General features: G+C 38.1%; 1 protein-coding gene across 44 annotated transcripts in view; it reads right to left on the reverse strand.

The window, feature by feature from the left end:
- KLHL3 (kelch like family member 3) overlaps positions 1-16,616 on the reverse strand; it is a 235,899-nt gene that overhangs the window by 79,943 nt on the left and 139,340 nt on the right. For 39 of the 44 annotated variants that reach the window (XR_005647248.1, XM_039836141.1, XM_039836138.1 and 36 more), the window contains 2 exons: positions 15,948-16,067; positions 6,347-6,453 (listed from right to left, as the gene is read on the reverse strand). Coding sequence is in view for 43 of the 44 variants with exons in the window: in XM_039836141.1 (XP_039692075.1) it covers positions 6,347-6,453; positions 15,948-16,067 (227 nt within the window). In the remaining variant the exon portion in view is untranslated. The remainder of the gene's footprint in view (positions 1-6,346; positions 6,454-15,947; positions 16,068-16,616) is intronic. The other 5 variants (XM_039836152.1, XM_039836151.1, XM_039836149.1 and 2 more) reach the window with 1 other exon arrangement.

Here is a 16,616-nt window from a genome sequence, read left to right on the forward strand (position 1 = left end):
TGGAATATTACTCAGCCACTAAAGAAATAAAATCTTAACCATTTGCAACGACATGGAAGGACCTAGAGAGTATTGTGCTGAGAGAAATAATTCAGACAGAGAAAGGTAAATACCATATTTCACTTATATGTGGAATTTAAGGACAAAAGAAACAAACAAATAAACGAAAACAGACTCAGATACAGAAAGCAAACTGGTGAATGCCAGAAGGAAGTGAGTTCGGGGGCGGGGAGAAAAAGGTGAAGGGATGAAGAAGTACAAATTAATAGTTACAAAACAGTCATAGGGATGTAGAGTAGATCATAGGGAATATAGTCAATATTATTTTAATGATTATGTTTGGTGCCAGATGGATGCTAAGGTAATCGGGGAAATCACTTCATACATTATATACATGTCTAACCATTGTACTGTATATCTGAAACTAATATAAAATAATAATTTTTTTAAATGTAAAAAAAAGAACCAAGAGGGATGGGATCTTGTCAAGCTTATTTCTCAAAATATCCTCAACATCTAACAAAGTGTGCAGCATCTAGCAAAGTGTGCAGCATCTAACAAAGTGTGCAGTGTTTAAAAAATATTTGTTGGAGCAAGTAAAGAAAGGAAGAAGAGAGGCTTTCTCTTGACATCTCATAATTCCACAGACTCCAGTAATTCCTGCAGGGCAGAAAACCATCAAAGGCTTAGTCATTCTTGCTCCTTCTCTCACCTCTACTACTTTAACAAAATATGTCTAGAAAATAGAACATGAGCCCTGTTAAGTACTTCCATCAAAGTCAATGCAAGAGCCCTCCTCTGCTGGTTTTTCCCAAGAGACCCAGCTCAGCCTCATCAGACTGAACTTTCAAAAAATGTCTATTGTCTGCACATCTTTTTAGCTACTTCTATCTTCTGCTTGTCATCGGTTAACATGAATGTCCTATTCCTCCAAATAGAATATGATCTACTTAAGGGCAGATATTTGTCCATTCATTCATTCAAAGATGATGGTGGCCTGGACTAAGGGACTATGTCTTAAATTTCTTTAATTCTTCAGACTCTGTCTTTGAATCTTGCACCTATAAGTTTCCAAGAACCGTAGAGAGCCCAGGAGAGCAAGCAATCCCACACCTCTAGCAGGTACAAGTGTGCAAGTCATAATCCTAGTGAGCACACTATGTACACAGCTGTTCTGATGTGCTCAACATATAGTAAGCATAAACTTTATTAAGTACCAATTCTTAATAAGAAGGTATTAGGTATCTTATTTCCATTACTTATATTTGTCCCTGGTTGTTGTTATTATTCTAGTCTCACAGATGAGAAAACAGGATCACAGAGGTTCGGTGAATTCCCCACAAACCTATTAGGTACTGGAGTCAGGATTGGAACTCAGGTCATTACAGCTCCAATATCCACACCATCTCCCAATGCAAGATGGCACTGCCACCCAGTCTTTAATCCTTAGCAAAGAGGCCACCACATCAACAACTCCCAACCTCCTCTATGAGCATTCATAAACCATTCCTTATCAATGGTTTTCTCCAATGATGATGTAAATTTCAAGGCTGAGCTACTCTAAGTCCAAACAAGTCTATCCCAGACCATCTTGGCCAAAACAGCTGCACCTTAATGGGAGTCTGGCAGGTGTCTGGATAGCAGTCTCGTCCTAGGTACTACACAGGCCTATGTTCAACTACATCCAAATTAATTCTTGAAAAAATTCATCATTTCTGTATTAACAGCAGCATATTTTTAGATATGACTACTGCACTCCTCATCCTCAAATCTGGATCTCCTAAGCCAGAAAAAGATGTCTGACTTTGATGTAGTGTGTTAGGAACAAGAAAAAGAAACCCTTTGTCAGTATAAGCTTCAGCCCAAAGGTAAGTGACTCTAAAAAAGACAGTCCCATGGAAGATGAGGCCATTCCTCCTTAATTTCAAGCAGCCTCTGATGCTTCCAACCCTTTTTTCTGAACTATTCTACTCAACTCCTGACTCCTCAAGGGGCAAAATCCTCAGAAACTACAGTAATACTACTATTACTCCACAACCTCCCTCAAAGCCCCTTTTATTCAAAGAAAGGATTCAATTCCCTCTCTGCACCATTACCTTGGATTAAGTTTTGCTGAGCTACATGTTATGCAAAGATCTTCAAAGGCATTAAGACTTCATTAAGACAGACACAGGCCAGGGCCTGGTAGAGTCTGGCATGAAGAAAGGGTGGAAACAAAGGTTCTATGGAATGCATGCATGCCTGGGAGGTAAGAGAGCCTTCATTTCTGCTTTGCAGAGGGTTGTTATCCACCCAAAATCCAAGCCCTTTGCCTCTTACCCCAGAACATTCCTGACTCTCCTATTTCTACTCACCATATGTTCAAAGACACCGGTTTAACATTAGCCTATGTCTAATAAAAACTGTATAGTAATTCTTCTTTAAAAAAACAAAACCAATCTATAATCAGCCTCTGTATATAGTACAACAGAACCAGAAGGATGAGAGAGCTCACTCCAGGGGTTTCTTTTGGGATGAAAGCCCAAATGTCTTGCAGCCATAATGATAGGTGTAAGACCCTGAGCCAGCATATTCTTTAGAACTTGGTTTCTTTAACAACAAAAAATGAGAATGTTTTAAAAGTATTTGGATGACATGTAGAGACCTATATGGAGTACAAATACTGTAGTACACACAACTCCTAGAAAAGGGCATGATAAAAAGAGAAAAAAAAACCTGGCTATTTTGGGAAAATTTGCTTCCCCTGAGATGGATGTGCTAGATGGAGAGAATGGGGGGAATCTTAAGTATTCCATACTTGAAGGAAAAAGATGGGCAGAATACAGTACTGGTGGCCTCTCCAATCACTCTATGCTAAAGGAGTAGAAGACTATTAGGTTGACTGCCCATCCCAGATCTTCTCACAGGCTGGCTGCCTTTGGACACTCTCCTATGGGCACTCAGACCTTGATTTGACATTTATTCCAAATTATTGTGAGGGCATAGTCAAGGAGTGGAGTTGGTATGTGGAACCACCACAGGACATCTGGGCCATATAAACTCAGAGGACAAAAACTAAAAATACTTTGAGCCTGAGTAAAAGATTGTAATCACAACACTCAAGTCAGAAGAAAGTCACGTGTGTTTTGTTTTCTTTTTGACCTTAAACATCTAACAAAAATGGACTTCACGTGAGTCAGCTGGGTCTTTTCATTACTAATTTTATGCATTTTAAAGCTTAACCTGATAATTAGAACAAAATTTTACAATGTTATTCTTTTTGTGCCTGTTTACCAACGTTTAAACAAAGCCAAGGGATCTCAAAAAACACACAAGTCTCATATATTGCTGATGGAAGCAAAGGTCGTACAACTGTTCCAGAGTTGTGGAGTTATAGTGTGGGTCTCACAAGTCCTCAAAACGTGCATACCCAAATATTTCTTAGTCTAGGGATCTATTCTAAGGAAACGATGAGGAATGTAAATAAAGATTAAGATACAAGGATACCCATTATAGTATTATTTATAATAGCCAAATATTAGAAAGAACTATAATTTCCAACCAATAAGGAAATAGATTTTCAATTAGAATACATATAATGGGCTCTTATGAAATCATTAAAATTATGATGTAGATGTGATTTCATCAACATAAAAAGATATATTTGCAATATAGTGTTAAATTCAATTAAGCAAATTTTCACTGAACACTTGCTACATGGAAAGCAGTAGGGAAATAGCAGTACATATAAAAGGCATAGTTCTTAACACCATAAACTTATGGCTGACCAAGAAAATCAGATATTGAAGAAGTAATGAGTAAGTAGTAATACTAAAGAGAAGTGTAAAGGACCATGAGAGTAAGAGCAAAGGGATTTAACCTAATTCGAGGGGGTCATGGAAGGTCTTCCTGAGAAAACGGTGCTTCAGCAGTAATGAAGGATGACAGAGGTCAGGCTGGCAAAGAGGCAGGGAGGAAGGACATTCCAGGAAGATGAATAGAATTTTTTTAAAATATACACATCAAAAAAAGCTATTCAACTGTGTATATATAAAGTCATTTATGTTAAAAAATATATTTTGTATCTATATATTTGTAAATGTATGTATATATTTATAAATTTGAAATCTGAAAGCTAAATAAATTATAATCTTATTTAGATGTTGTATTACATGTAATTTTTATTTTTTTTTTTGCTTGCCCACATTTTCTAATTTTTTTTTTGCAATGAACATATGTGAACAATGGTTGGTTGGATGGATGGATGGATGGGTAAGTGGAAGGAAGGACGGAAGGATATATAGTAACCAGATTCAAAACAAGGCTTTGGCTGGGCATGCATGACATTAGATTGCTTTCTTCTCCTGATTCTCTCCTCCTATCCATTACTAGAATCCAGACCTGCCCCCAAAGCATCTTCTCTCTCTATTTCTAATATCACCGTGATTTTGCTTAGGCACTTCCACTACCAAAGAGGCAAGTTTATTAGCAAAGAAGTGGAGCCAACACTATAAGTCACTGAAATTCCAAACAGATTCCTCTCTCAACAATGGACTTCCCAAACCACACACAGAGAGAAGAAATGACTGGCAGAAATAGTTATTGAAATTTTAGCTAAATAACAGTTGCAGACAAAATGAAGTATTTTTTTTTTTAAAAAAAGAGAGATGGATAAAAAACATTACTACTAAGGTTTGAGAGTACTCTAAAGAAAATGAGGCTCAAAATTTTCAGGTAGTGAAATTATCTGGTTTTCTAGGCTATACTGTGGAATTCCTGGCCTAAAGTAAGATAAGAGTAGCTTGGTCCACTTAGCAGAGGCACGGCTCTGAGTTGAGACCAGCTCCTTCATGTGATGAGCCAATGAGGACACACATGTGAGGAACTCTCACAATGTAAGTACTAAGTCTCCCCCAATAGGAACTACACTTGCCCAGCACAGGCTGCACACTATATTAAGAAAGGGGTAAGAGTCTATTTAAGCAAAAATATCCCTACATTCATCCATTCTTAGCAAGCCCACATTCATTCTTTCAGCTTTTATTCACTGTCTCCTAAATACTAGGCCCTGTGGTGGGCACAGAGGATTCAACAGTGACAAGATATGGTTCCCAAGTGCCCAAAGTTCACAATCAAGTGCAAGAGACATTTCATTCATTCATTTAAAAACTATGAATCCTATTGTGTACCTGGTACTTAGGATATAGTAACAAACAAGTCCAACAACATTCCCGACTTCATAGAGCTTATATTCTAGTGAGAGACAGGTAAAAAAACACATGTAAATGACCAACCGACATGATTTTCAGATAGTGATAAATGTTATAAAAAATGTATAGTCAAGTTATAGGATAGAAAAGAGACAGTGGGGAGCTACGGCTAGGGTGGTCAGAGGAGGCCAATCTGAGGAGACTTGAGCTGTAAATTGCAGGATGAGAAGCAGCTGATATATGAGAGAGTACTGGTACTGCAGACACCAGGAAACAGACAAGAATGCAGAGTGATAGTGACCACACTCGGAGGAAGCACAGGTACTTGGCGAGCATGTGAAAGGGACACCTGACCCAGTCCAGGATCTCCCCCAGTCGAACTGGCCTTCGGTCAGCAGTGATTTGTAGAGCACTACATGTACTGGTTCAGGGCAGGTCCTCTGAGGCTCTACAGACCGGAAGCTCAGCCCATGGGTTTCAGGAAATTCAATTTCAGAAGTAACACATGTAAAATAATTGGACAAAGCTATGTGGTATGCTCCTAGGCTGGCAAAGGTGATAAAACTGAATGACTGATGATGAATATTCCTGTCTTACCCTCCCCCACCCCAGACCCCACTATCACTTCTCCAATTCTCCTGTAAAGGCCAGAGGAAGTCTATGACCCCTGCTTGGAAGGAAGGGCTAAGGAAGGATAGGATGTGAGCCAGCCAGTATAGCACTGGGCCAGCCATCAAGAAGCCAAGTTCCACTCATGCTCTGTGTGACCCTGGGCAAGGCCCTTCTCATTTCTTAGCTTCAGTGTCCCCCATCTATAAAATGAGAGACCAGAGGCCTGGGAATGAGCCCAATGGTTTATATTTTTCACAATGTCCCCACATGACCTCGATGCCTTCCAAAGTTTAAGAACTAATGGACTACAAGATTCTACCTTTTTTGCCTCAGAGGTGGACAAGAGGCTGCATTCCTGACTGGCCTGGCTGAGACTATGATTGCATCAAGTCCTCCATGGTGCAAAGCACAGTATCTGGCACATAGAAGCTCCTCATAGTAGATGTCACAGTCTTTCTTTCCTCCCTCCCCTCCTGCTACCACCCTCAAAATTCTCCCGGGGCGCTACAGCCTCATAACCATGGGTTGTTTCCCCCTCACCATACCTGTGAACATCGCACAGAAGTAGGGGCTGCAGGCTGCCAGGACCACACGGTGGGCTTCTATCTCGACATCTTCTGCCACAATCATCACGTCACACAACAGCTGCTTACTGTTAAGACACCAGTGAGGGGACAAGATGGGTCATAGCACCAACACCTACCCCAGCCACACAAGGGTATTTTTTCTCCCACCCAGATTTCATACTATCACCATATAAGGCTGTCATAGAGACTTGCTCTATCTTGAGTTAGGCAGGGGGATGGACTCATCAACTTTACCAAGTCCCTGACAAGCCTGATACTCACTCTTTCCTAAGGCACACAGAGAAATCCAACTAGTCTGTGACTGCAAATTCAGAGTTCCTCCATTCGTCTCCACCTCTCTGCTCCCCACTCCATCAACTATGACTAAGACAGGGGGACAGCAGCTCAGGGAGCAGTGGGAAAAGTTTAGGGCTGTCAGTCAAGTGACTGAATGAATGCCAAGAGGCATGAGCATGTGCCACCAGTGAGAACAAGTATTAACAATTCCCCCAAGAGATCTACTGCCTATTCAGTACTGGTAAGACAACAGCCAGATCTGGAGGACTCTCATATTTCTCCTCCCACCCAGATTTAACACTATCACCAAAAAGATTCTACCTGCACACTGTGCTCCCTAAAGACCGTGCACGAACTCCAATCATTGCAATTATTAAGAATATTGTAACTGCCTTTTTTCATGTTCGTCACCCCCCTACACTGTTGACTCTGAAAGGAACTTATTTACTGTTAAATTCTAGACACCTGCATGCCTAGCCCACAGTAGACCCTAAATTTTTACTAAACAAATGAACAAATTTTGAAATGAGATCAATCCACACTCATAGACAGAATGGATATTTGACTACTTTAGAGATTGAAAGAGTGCTGCAAGGCCCTGTCAATCCAAGAATTTTTCCTCTACCAGCCTTGCACGTCCTTATCATGCCTACTATTAATATAGTGGTTAACATTTATTGAGTTATATGTGCCAGGCACTGGTCTAAGCACTTTTTTACACATACTACTTCATTTAATCCTCTCTACAACTTTATGAGATAGGACTGTTGTTATGCCCCATATTACAAGCAAAGAAATTAAGGCCCAGAGAAGTAACTTTTCCAAGGTCACATGGAAAGTGGGCAGTGTAAACAGGATTTGAATACAGGCAGCTGAACTCCAGAACCCATGCTCCTAACTTCTATGGTATCCTCTCACCACTAGTCCCTCCTTTAGACTGAAGCACAATTGATGGGAGGGACAACAAGGAGGACAAATACATTTCAACTATGATCCATTGATAGTAGTTACTTAGAACACTTTATTGTATTAAGAAGTCTAAGGTCATGACACGGTTTGATATTAGAGTGATGAGATGAATGTAATGAGTCTGCCATGACTGATAAATGGAAGAGAAGATACATATTTGCCATCTCTGGTGTACCATATTAAACCATTGCCAACTATTAAGGCATTAGTCCAGATTCACTTATTAGAGAAACAGAATCATACAACCTGAGGAGGTTACAGCTACAAATGCCTTTAGAAAATATCTGGTCTACGGAGCTCAGAGAGGTGGCCCAAAGCTACAGAAGCTCGAGTCTTGAATTCAGATACAGTATCACAATGCCTTATGATTGGCTGAAACTTAGAATGAGAAATGACAGAAAACAAGTTAGCATCAATACAGGGAAAGGTGATCAGGAAAGGTTCATCATATGGCATAAGGTATCAGTGAGGGGACTTCTGGAAAAGGTGAGACCTCCAAGCACCAAGAGGCAAAACCTGGGAGTGGAACCTCACACTGCAGTGGACAGTAGACCCTACACACAAATTTTATCAGAATAAGCCAGCTCAACTGGAAACACAACTGTCTCTGCCCCTAACTGGTTATAAGAACAGAGACAAATGAACTTTCCACAGTTTTTTCATCTTTCTTAGCTACCTTGGGACATACTTCATGGGGACCAAATGAGATTGCAGATGCCACCTGAGAATAGACTGGTTTTTAATCTGGACAAAAATTATTGTAAAAATGTATTCCCAACACGAATAGACTCATCTTGGACATTTTCACTTCTATTAAAGATTTTAAGAGGAAATGAAGTTATCACTGCTATCTTAAAGCACAGGTAAATTTTTTTCTTTGATGACAAGTATTTTAATGAGGAAAGTGTAGACATAGATGGGTCAAAAATACTGAGCAAATTTTCAATGTTGGGTGCTGAAAAAGCAAATGTCAAAGAGGGATATCTTACACAAACCCAGAGGAGCTGACAATTCATGAAGAAATGAAAAAGAGACAAGGAGGAATGAGGAATAAAGATGGAGAATCCAGTTCAGCAAATGAATGAGAGCAGTCCTGATGGGTGGAAAGTGTATCTAACCTGGGAAAGTAACCAAGAGAAACTTGCCAAACACTGGAGGTAAGCTTACTCTGGGGGTATCCATGTATCCATTCTGCATGGAAAAGGGGAAAGTGTCTCCTAAGCACTGCATGGCTCACAAGCACTTCTGATTCCATTTACCAGAGATCCTATGGGATCCTTTTTTTCTGAGCTATCACACTACTACAAAGGACAGTTTTGAAGAGAGAGAAGTAGAGCTATATACACTTTGTGATTTGTGGAGAATTACAGTATAGCTGTTAGGAATGAAGCTCAGGCTCCAGAATCAAACTCACCAAACTAATACTCATGGCCCCTGAGTATCAGAATTCAGATGTGTTATAATCAAGATAATGAATAGTGCTAATAGTAAACATTCAGTAAATGCTAACTTATTCCTTTTCTTCTTTCCACAAAGTATTTCATTTAAAATTAGAGTTAAGTTTTGCATATGTTAAGTTTGAGCTGCCTGTCGGACATCGAAGCAGGGTTATCGACCAGGCAAATGGATACATAAGTCTGCGTTTTAGAGGTAGGAGATGGTCATGAGGTTAAGAGGAGAGGAAGAACCAGCAAAAAAGATGAGAAAGCAGCCAGTGAGATAGGAAAAAGAAAAGAGTGTAGTATCCCAGAATCCAAGTAAAGACAGGGCTTCAAGGAGGAAGGAATGATCACCTGTATCAAGTACTGCTTATAATAAGATATGATTAGGGTGGCTAGACAGGGAAATTAGGCAGGAAAATAAAATAAAAGGCATCCAAATTGGAATGAAATAAATAAAGCTATGTCTATTCTCAGATAACAATCCTGTGGCTAGAAGATCCAAAGGAATGCATTAAGAACTATTAGAACAAATAAATGAGTTCAAAAAGGTTGCAGAATACAAGGTCAATATACAAAAATCAATTGTATTTCTATACCCTTGCAACGAACAATCCAAAAATAATACTAAAAAAAAATTCCATATACAATAGCATCAAAAAAAGAATAAAATACCTACTACTAAATTTAACCAAAAAAGCACAAAACCTATGCTCTGAACTATAAAAAAACAGTTGAAGGAAATTAAAGACCTAAATAAATGGAAAGACCTCCAGTTTTTATGGATTGAAAGATTTAATATTGTTACAATGGCAATACTGTCCCAAATTATTCTACAGATTCAACACAATTTCTATCAAAATCCTAGCTGGCTTCTTCACAGAAATTGACAAGCTGAGCCTAAAATTCATATGAAAATGCAAGAGACCTGAAATGGCCAAAACAATCTTGAAAAAAAAACAGAATTGAAGGACTCACACTTCCTAATTTCAAAACTTACTAAAAACCTAAAGACAGTGTCATAATAGCATAAGGATAGATATATAGAGATCTACAGAAAAGAATTGAGAATCCAGAAAGACACAATTTGGACATCAGGCAAGTGAAAAAACAAACCACAGAACAAAAGAAACATTCTGCAAATCATGTATCCGATAAGAGGCTTGTATATAAAATATATAAAGAACTTGAACTCTTACAACTCAAAACTAAGAAGACATATAATTTTTAAATGGGCAAAGGATCTGAATAGACATTTCTCCCAGTGAGATTCAGAAATGGCCAATAAGCAAATGAAAAGATGCTCAACAATATTGGTCATCAGACAACTGTAAATCAAAATCACAATGAGATACCACCTCACATATACTAGGATGGCTACAATCAAAAATACAAAAAATAACAAGTGTTGGTGGGGATACGGAGAAACTGGAACTTTCATATACTGCTGGTAGAAATGTAAAATGGTATAGCTGCTTTGGAAAACAGTCTGACAGTTCCTCAAAAGGTTATACATAAGAGTTATCATATGACCCAGAAATCCTAATCAGGTACATACCCAAGAGAAATGAAAACATACATCCACACAAAAACTTATAAACTTTTATGATAGCATTATTCATGATAGCCAAAAGTCAAATGTAGTATACCCATATAATGAAATACTATTCAGCAATAAAATGCTTAAGATATGGTACAACATGGATGAACCTTGAAAACATTATGCTAAGTGAAAGAAGCCAGTCACCAAAGACCACATACTGTATAATTCCAAAATAAGCAAATCTATAGAGACAGAAAGATTAGTGGTTGCCCCAGACTAGCAGGAAGGGGAGATAGAGAAAACAGGGGGATTACTGCTAAAGTACACAGGATTTTTTGTAGGGTGATGAAAATATTCTAAAATTGATTATTGGCTACATGACTATGAATATACTTAAAGACATTAAATTGTACACTTTAAATGGGTGAATTGTGTGGCATATGAATTATATCTTGATAAAGCTGTTACCAAAAAAAAGAAATGTGCTAAGATGGCTATTACAAGTAATAAAGGCATAGTGGCAGACCATCCAAAAAAAAAAAGATGAGAACAGCACTGTTTGCAATGGTGAAATGAGAGGTTAAAACTGTCATGATGACCTAGGAAAACTGTCTCCTTTTCAAGCCTGGTCAGGGTGTGGTATTCCAAAAAGGACCACATCCCCACTTGCTGGCTTGATGGTCAGGAGCCAAAGAACTATTAGGGCTCTGCTGCCCAGAAGCAGCTGTTGGTCTGACCAGAACAGAGCTATGAAGTGCAAAAGAAGGAGGAAGGTGGGGTGGTTACCATGCCAACAGCCCATTCTCTACCATGGAAGTAAAAAGAATAGGAAACTCGTGAATTGTGTGATTCATAAATTGCAAAGAACATGTGTGAACTAAAATAGCTTAAAATTGAGGGAGGGGAATGTGAAAACAATGCAAGAAATGACCCTGGGTCCCTGGAATATCACGTAGCATTTCATTACCTTAATCCCTGGATGACAAGATGCTTTACCCAGGACTTCATTTAAACAAAGTATGCCTCTCTCCAGTTCCCATTAAACTCATCCAGATCAATAAAGGATCTATTCAGGTCCACTGCCTCACCCATTCCACTCTAGTTTTTAAAATTAGTCATTTAAATACCTTATAATTTGATATAATCTTTGAACACTGCTCGAATGCAAGTTTCATCGAGGGCAACGTTTTAACTCCCTTATCTTACGCCATATTCCTGTAGCTGAGCACAGTGCTTAGCAAATCATCTTTATCATAATAACAGCTAACACTTACAGAATGTTCACTATATACCAGGGTCTCAAAACAGTATCTAAGGAATAGGTATCATTATTATTATGCTACATGCTGTTGAAATCAGTAATCCTACTCCTAGGAATTAATTCTATATTAATAATCATGAATGTGCACAAGTATTTAACAACAGTAATGTATGTGCTATCACTGTTCTAAGCACTTTACTTATTAATCCTCTGAACAGGCCAGCAAGACTGGAACTATTATAAGCCTCATTTTATGGTTGACAAAAGTGAGGTCAGGGAGATGAATTAATTTGTGCAGGTTCTCACAGCTAGTAAGTACTGGAGCCAGGATCTGAAACCAGGCTGCCTGGCTCCAGTCTATGCCTATGACCACTATACTATAATGCTCTAAACGTAACCTCTGCAGGTGTTATTTACATGAGCAATTCAAAAGGCTAGACAGCCAACAACAGGGAACTGTTTAAAAAAAATAAACCAAAGAGAATATTACTCATCCACTAAAAATAACGTTGTGGAACAGTTAGTAAAATAGAAAACTTGTTCAATATAGTGGTAAGAGAAAAAAATCCGGTTGAGATGTTGAGATGTTTAATGGTTACCACTATGTATTAAAATTATCACCTGTATTATCTAAATGTTCTATAATAAATGTATTCCTTTTTCCAAAAAATTAAAAGAAAAATTTAAAACTTTAAAAAAATTTTTAATGAAAGAGAAACTCATGCCTAAACCTGAATTAAAATTTTACCAGATACAGATTGTGGTCCATGTGAAAATAAACAAACAAACGAACGAACGAATAGGAAAGAGATTATAATGGTTAATTTAATGTGTCAACTTGACTGGGCTAAAGGATACCCAGATAGCTGGGAAAACATTTCTTGAATTGGTAGACTGAGAAAAGATGTCCTTCACCAGTGCAGGTGGGCATCATCCAATCCACAGAGGCCTTGAATAGAACCAAAAAAGCAGAGGAATTCTCTCTTTCTCTTCTTGAGCTGGACTGTCCATCTTCTGCCCTCAGACATCAGAACTACTGGCTCTCAGTCCTTTGGAGTGTCGAGCTTACACCAGTGGCTCTTGTTTCTCAGGCTTTTGGACCTGGACTAAACTATACTACTGGCTTTCCTGGTTCTCTAGCTTACACACAGCAGATTATGGGAATTCTCCGCCTCCATTACCACATGAGCTAATTTCTTTAATAAATATCTCTATATATAGACATATCTTATTGATTCTGTTTTTCTGGAAAACTCTGACTAATATAAAGATTATTCACTTAAACTTCAGCAAAAGGCCAGTGTCTTCCAAAACAAATTTCACAAAATAGTCGGTCTATATGTAACAATAACCAAAGAAGGTTCTATAGTCAAATATGTGTGGGAAACTCTCAGTTAGACAAATTAATTGCAAGACTGCTCAGAGATTTTAATATGCCTGTATGTATTATGAATCTCAGAGGGGGGTAAATCAGTCTTATACAGCATTTTTCAAACTCACTTGGGTACAGTGCTCTTTTTCCCCAGAGAGCATCTTGAGAAAATGTTCCTCAGAACAAACTGGCGAATGCTGATTTACGCAAAAGAGAAGAAGCAGGACTGTTGGAAGAGGTTAAATCCGAGTCAATGCTTTTGGGGAAAGATATAAAAACGTGTGGTAACTTGGAAAAGAAGCAATAAGGACATAGCAGGATAACTTTCTTTTTTAAGTTATTTAAGAAAAAGAAAAGATGCTAGTAATGGAAAGTGTGGGGAGAGGGAAATTCTGTGTATGTAACTATTCTCTGAGCTCTCCCCTTCAGCAGTTACTAGAGTTGGCTACACCAGGCAAAATACAATCTGGTGAGAGACCTCGTATCTTTTTTGTTTTGTTTTGTTTTACTGAGATATAATCAACATATAACACTGTCTAAATTTAAGACATACAATGTCATGATTTGCTATACATATATATTGTGAAATGATTATCTGAGTCTTCTATTTTGTTTAATCTAGATAAAGGTTTGTCAATTTTATCATTTCCAAAAACCGACTCTTATAGTTTCATTGCTTTTTAATTGCCTTTCTAAGTCTCTATGTTATTTATCTCTGCTCTAATCCTTATAATTTCCTTCCTTCTGCTAACTTTAGACTTAATTTGTTCTTATTTTTCTAATTCCATGAGGTGTAAAGTTAGGCTGTTTACTTGAAAACCTAGAGTCTTAAATCAAACAAAGGGCACAAGGTATACTCAAGGAAGCTACATGAAGAAACTCAATAGTGTCTAGGGAACAAAACACAAATTCTTTAGTGGCAAGAGAACCATATCCATAGGCATGAACAACAGCACTGCACACTGCCTAAAACAACTATAGACAGAGCTTCCAGGAAATTTGGCAGGAGGCCTAATAAAAATTGGTATAAAACAAATTTAATTTACTTTGGTTATTATGCCAAACACTAGGCCCTACAGAAAAGAGAAATGAAAAAACATAGAGTCAAATAGAACTTTTGTTTAAAAGTAGTTCGACCCACTACTCAACAAATATATCTTCAGCTATATAAGCTTTTGTTCATGCCATTTTCTCTGCCTGGAAGACTTGCCTCTAACCCCATCACTTTTCATTTAACTCTTATTTGTCCTTCAAAATTTAGCTTAAGCGTCTAACTATGGGTGGTAAACATACAATGCAATATCTATATCTATATCTATATCTATATCTATATCTATATAGATATATATATATAGATCTATATATATATATATAGATCTATATATCTATATATATATCTATATCTATATCTATATAGATCTATATATATATAGATCTATATATATATATAGATATATAGATATAGATATAGATATAGATATAGATATAGATATAGATATAGATATAGCTATAGATATAGATATAGATATAGATATAGATATAGATATAGATATAGATATAGATATATAAATTGGAAACTTAAAACTTAAATTTTAAGTGTTAGCTCATTGGATTTCATTAACCAATGTCATCATAAAAAAATATATATAGCTGAAGTGTTAGGAAGTATTCTCCAAAGCTGCAGTTTGACATACTTGCTTTCGCAGCACCCTTTAAGAAACAAATAATTATTGCACACCTACCACATAGCAAGTACCTAATGCATTCCTCTTCCATAAAACACCTATTTGTACTGTAGAAAACCATATTCACTGACCTATTTACATTTTTTATCTCGTACCCCCATTCACCCATCCCAGAGCCTAGCCAGTGCCTCTGTGCATCTTTGGTGAATGACTCAAAGTTCCTAAGAAGTACCAGGTGCTAGAGATTAAAATGATTCAGAAGTTGCCTCTGCCCTCAGGGAACTCATGAGCTACAGTGAAGAAAAGAGATAAACAATTACAGCTCAAAGTAGGATGAAATATACAGTAAATAATGGCATGGGCAAAGGAAACTTCTGAGCTCTCCGGAAAAGAAGAGATTGGGTGCACAGACTTTGTACAAAAAAAACATGTTCTGGGCCCTGAACCTGTCTTGCAACAAGCTCATCAAACATGCACACTGGCCTTACAAATAGCCTGCACACCATTACCATTTAGCTTAGCAAGAATGAGTATGTTTGTATTTCATTTCTTTCTTTAAAGAGTTAAATCGCATTTTAGAAGCTAGGTATTCTTCCATTCATGTGGCTGTCTTGACAAGCTAAGTTCAGACCAAGGAATGACAGGAAGGCCAAAAGAAAATACTTGGCATCCACGATCTTTAATCTGCAATTGTGTGTAGGTGTTGCAATCATTCTATTATTGGACTTCAAGCAGCTGGTTCAGTTGGAAATCAAGTTTATGAACAGAACTTCTGTAACTATAAAGGATTTTTCCCCTGTGATTCAGCACTAAAATGATAGGTGTTAAATACAAAGAAAAGAGAGATTTCAGAAAGACATTCTGTCTCAATCAGAGTTTGAGAGGAGAAGCCAAATGATTGTTTGAGAGTGGGTGAGGAAGAGTCAGAATTCATTAGGAGGCAGTATCCTGACTTCTCAGTCCCTAATGACGCTCACCCATTCTAAAAAGGCACAGGTAAAATACGAAAAGTACCTCCGCAGTTCATTCATAACCTTGAATGCCTTCCCCATGTGGGCAGGGTTGACAGTGATCGTCCTCTGGTTCTTCTCATCATCCCCAGCCTGTACTGGGGCCTGGGAGCCCAGCTTGATGCTGTGAACAGGAAGGGAGTGGGAAGGGAAAAAGAAGATCACATGTTGGTAAACTCATTCATCCAACTGCCACAAGTCCATGCAGTTGCCCACCCACCAGGGGCATCTCTGTCAGCCTGTTCTCTTAACTATAGACCCAGCAGGAAAGGAATGCAGTGAGTCAAGCATTTCTGAAAGATCTTCCAATGAAAAGTGCATTCCTCTGGAGGAAGCCACGTCCTAGCTCAGCCTGTCCCACCAAACACTTGTATGACTTTGTAGGAGGTCCTTACCCTCCATCTCTCCATCCCCCAGAGGGATAAGGGGGTTAGGCGAGGCTAGGCACTATGCCACTCAATTCACAGGGATGTTAGCTCATACAACAAACATCTAATGAAGCCTATTATGTGTCAAGCACTATGTTTAAATAAGGAAAACACAACAATAAACAAAGCACAAACCCTGCTCTCACAAAGCTTAGAGTTCAGTGGAGGAGAAAGCCAAGGAAACATTTAACCATCATATCTAAGTATTATCATTCCTTGGAAAGGAGTTAGAGAAGCACAGAGGA

This window comes from Pteropus medius, unplaced genomic scaffold (assembly GCF_902729225.1).
Source record: "Pteropus medius unplaced genomic scaffold, Ma_sr-lr_union100, whole genome shotgun sequence".
Classification (NCBI taxonomy): Eukaryota; Metazoa; Chordata; class Mammalia; order Chiroptera; family Pteropodidae; genus Pteropus; species Pteropus medius.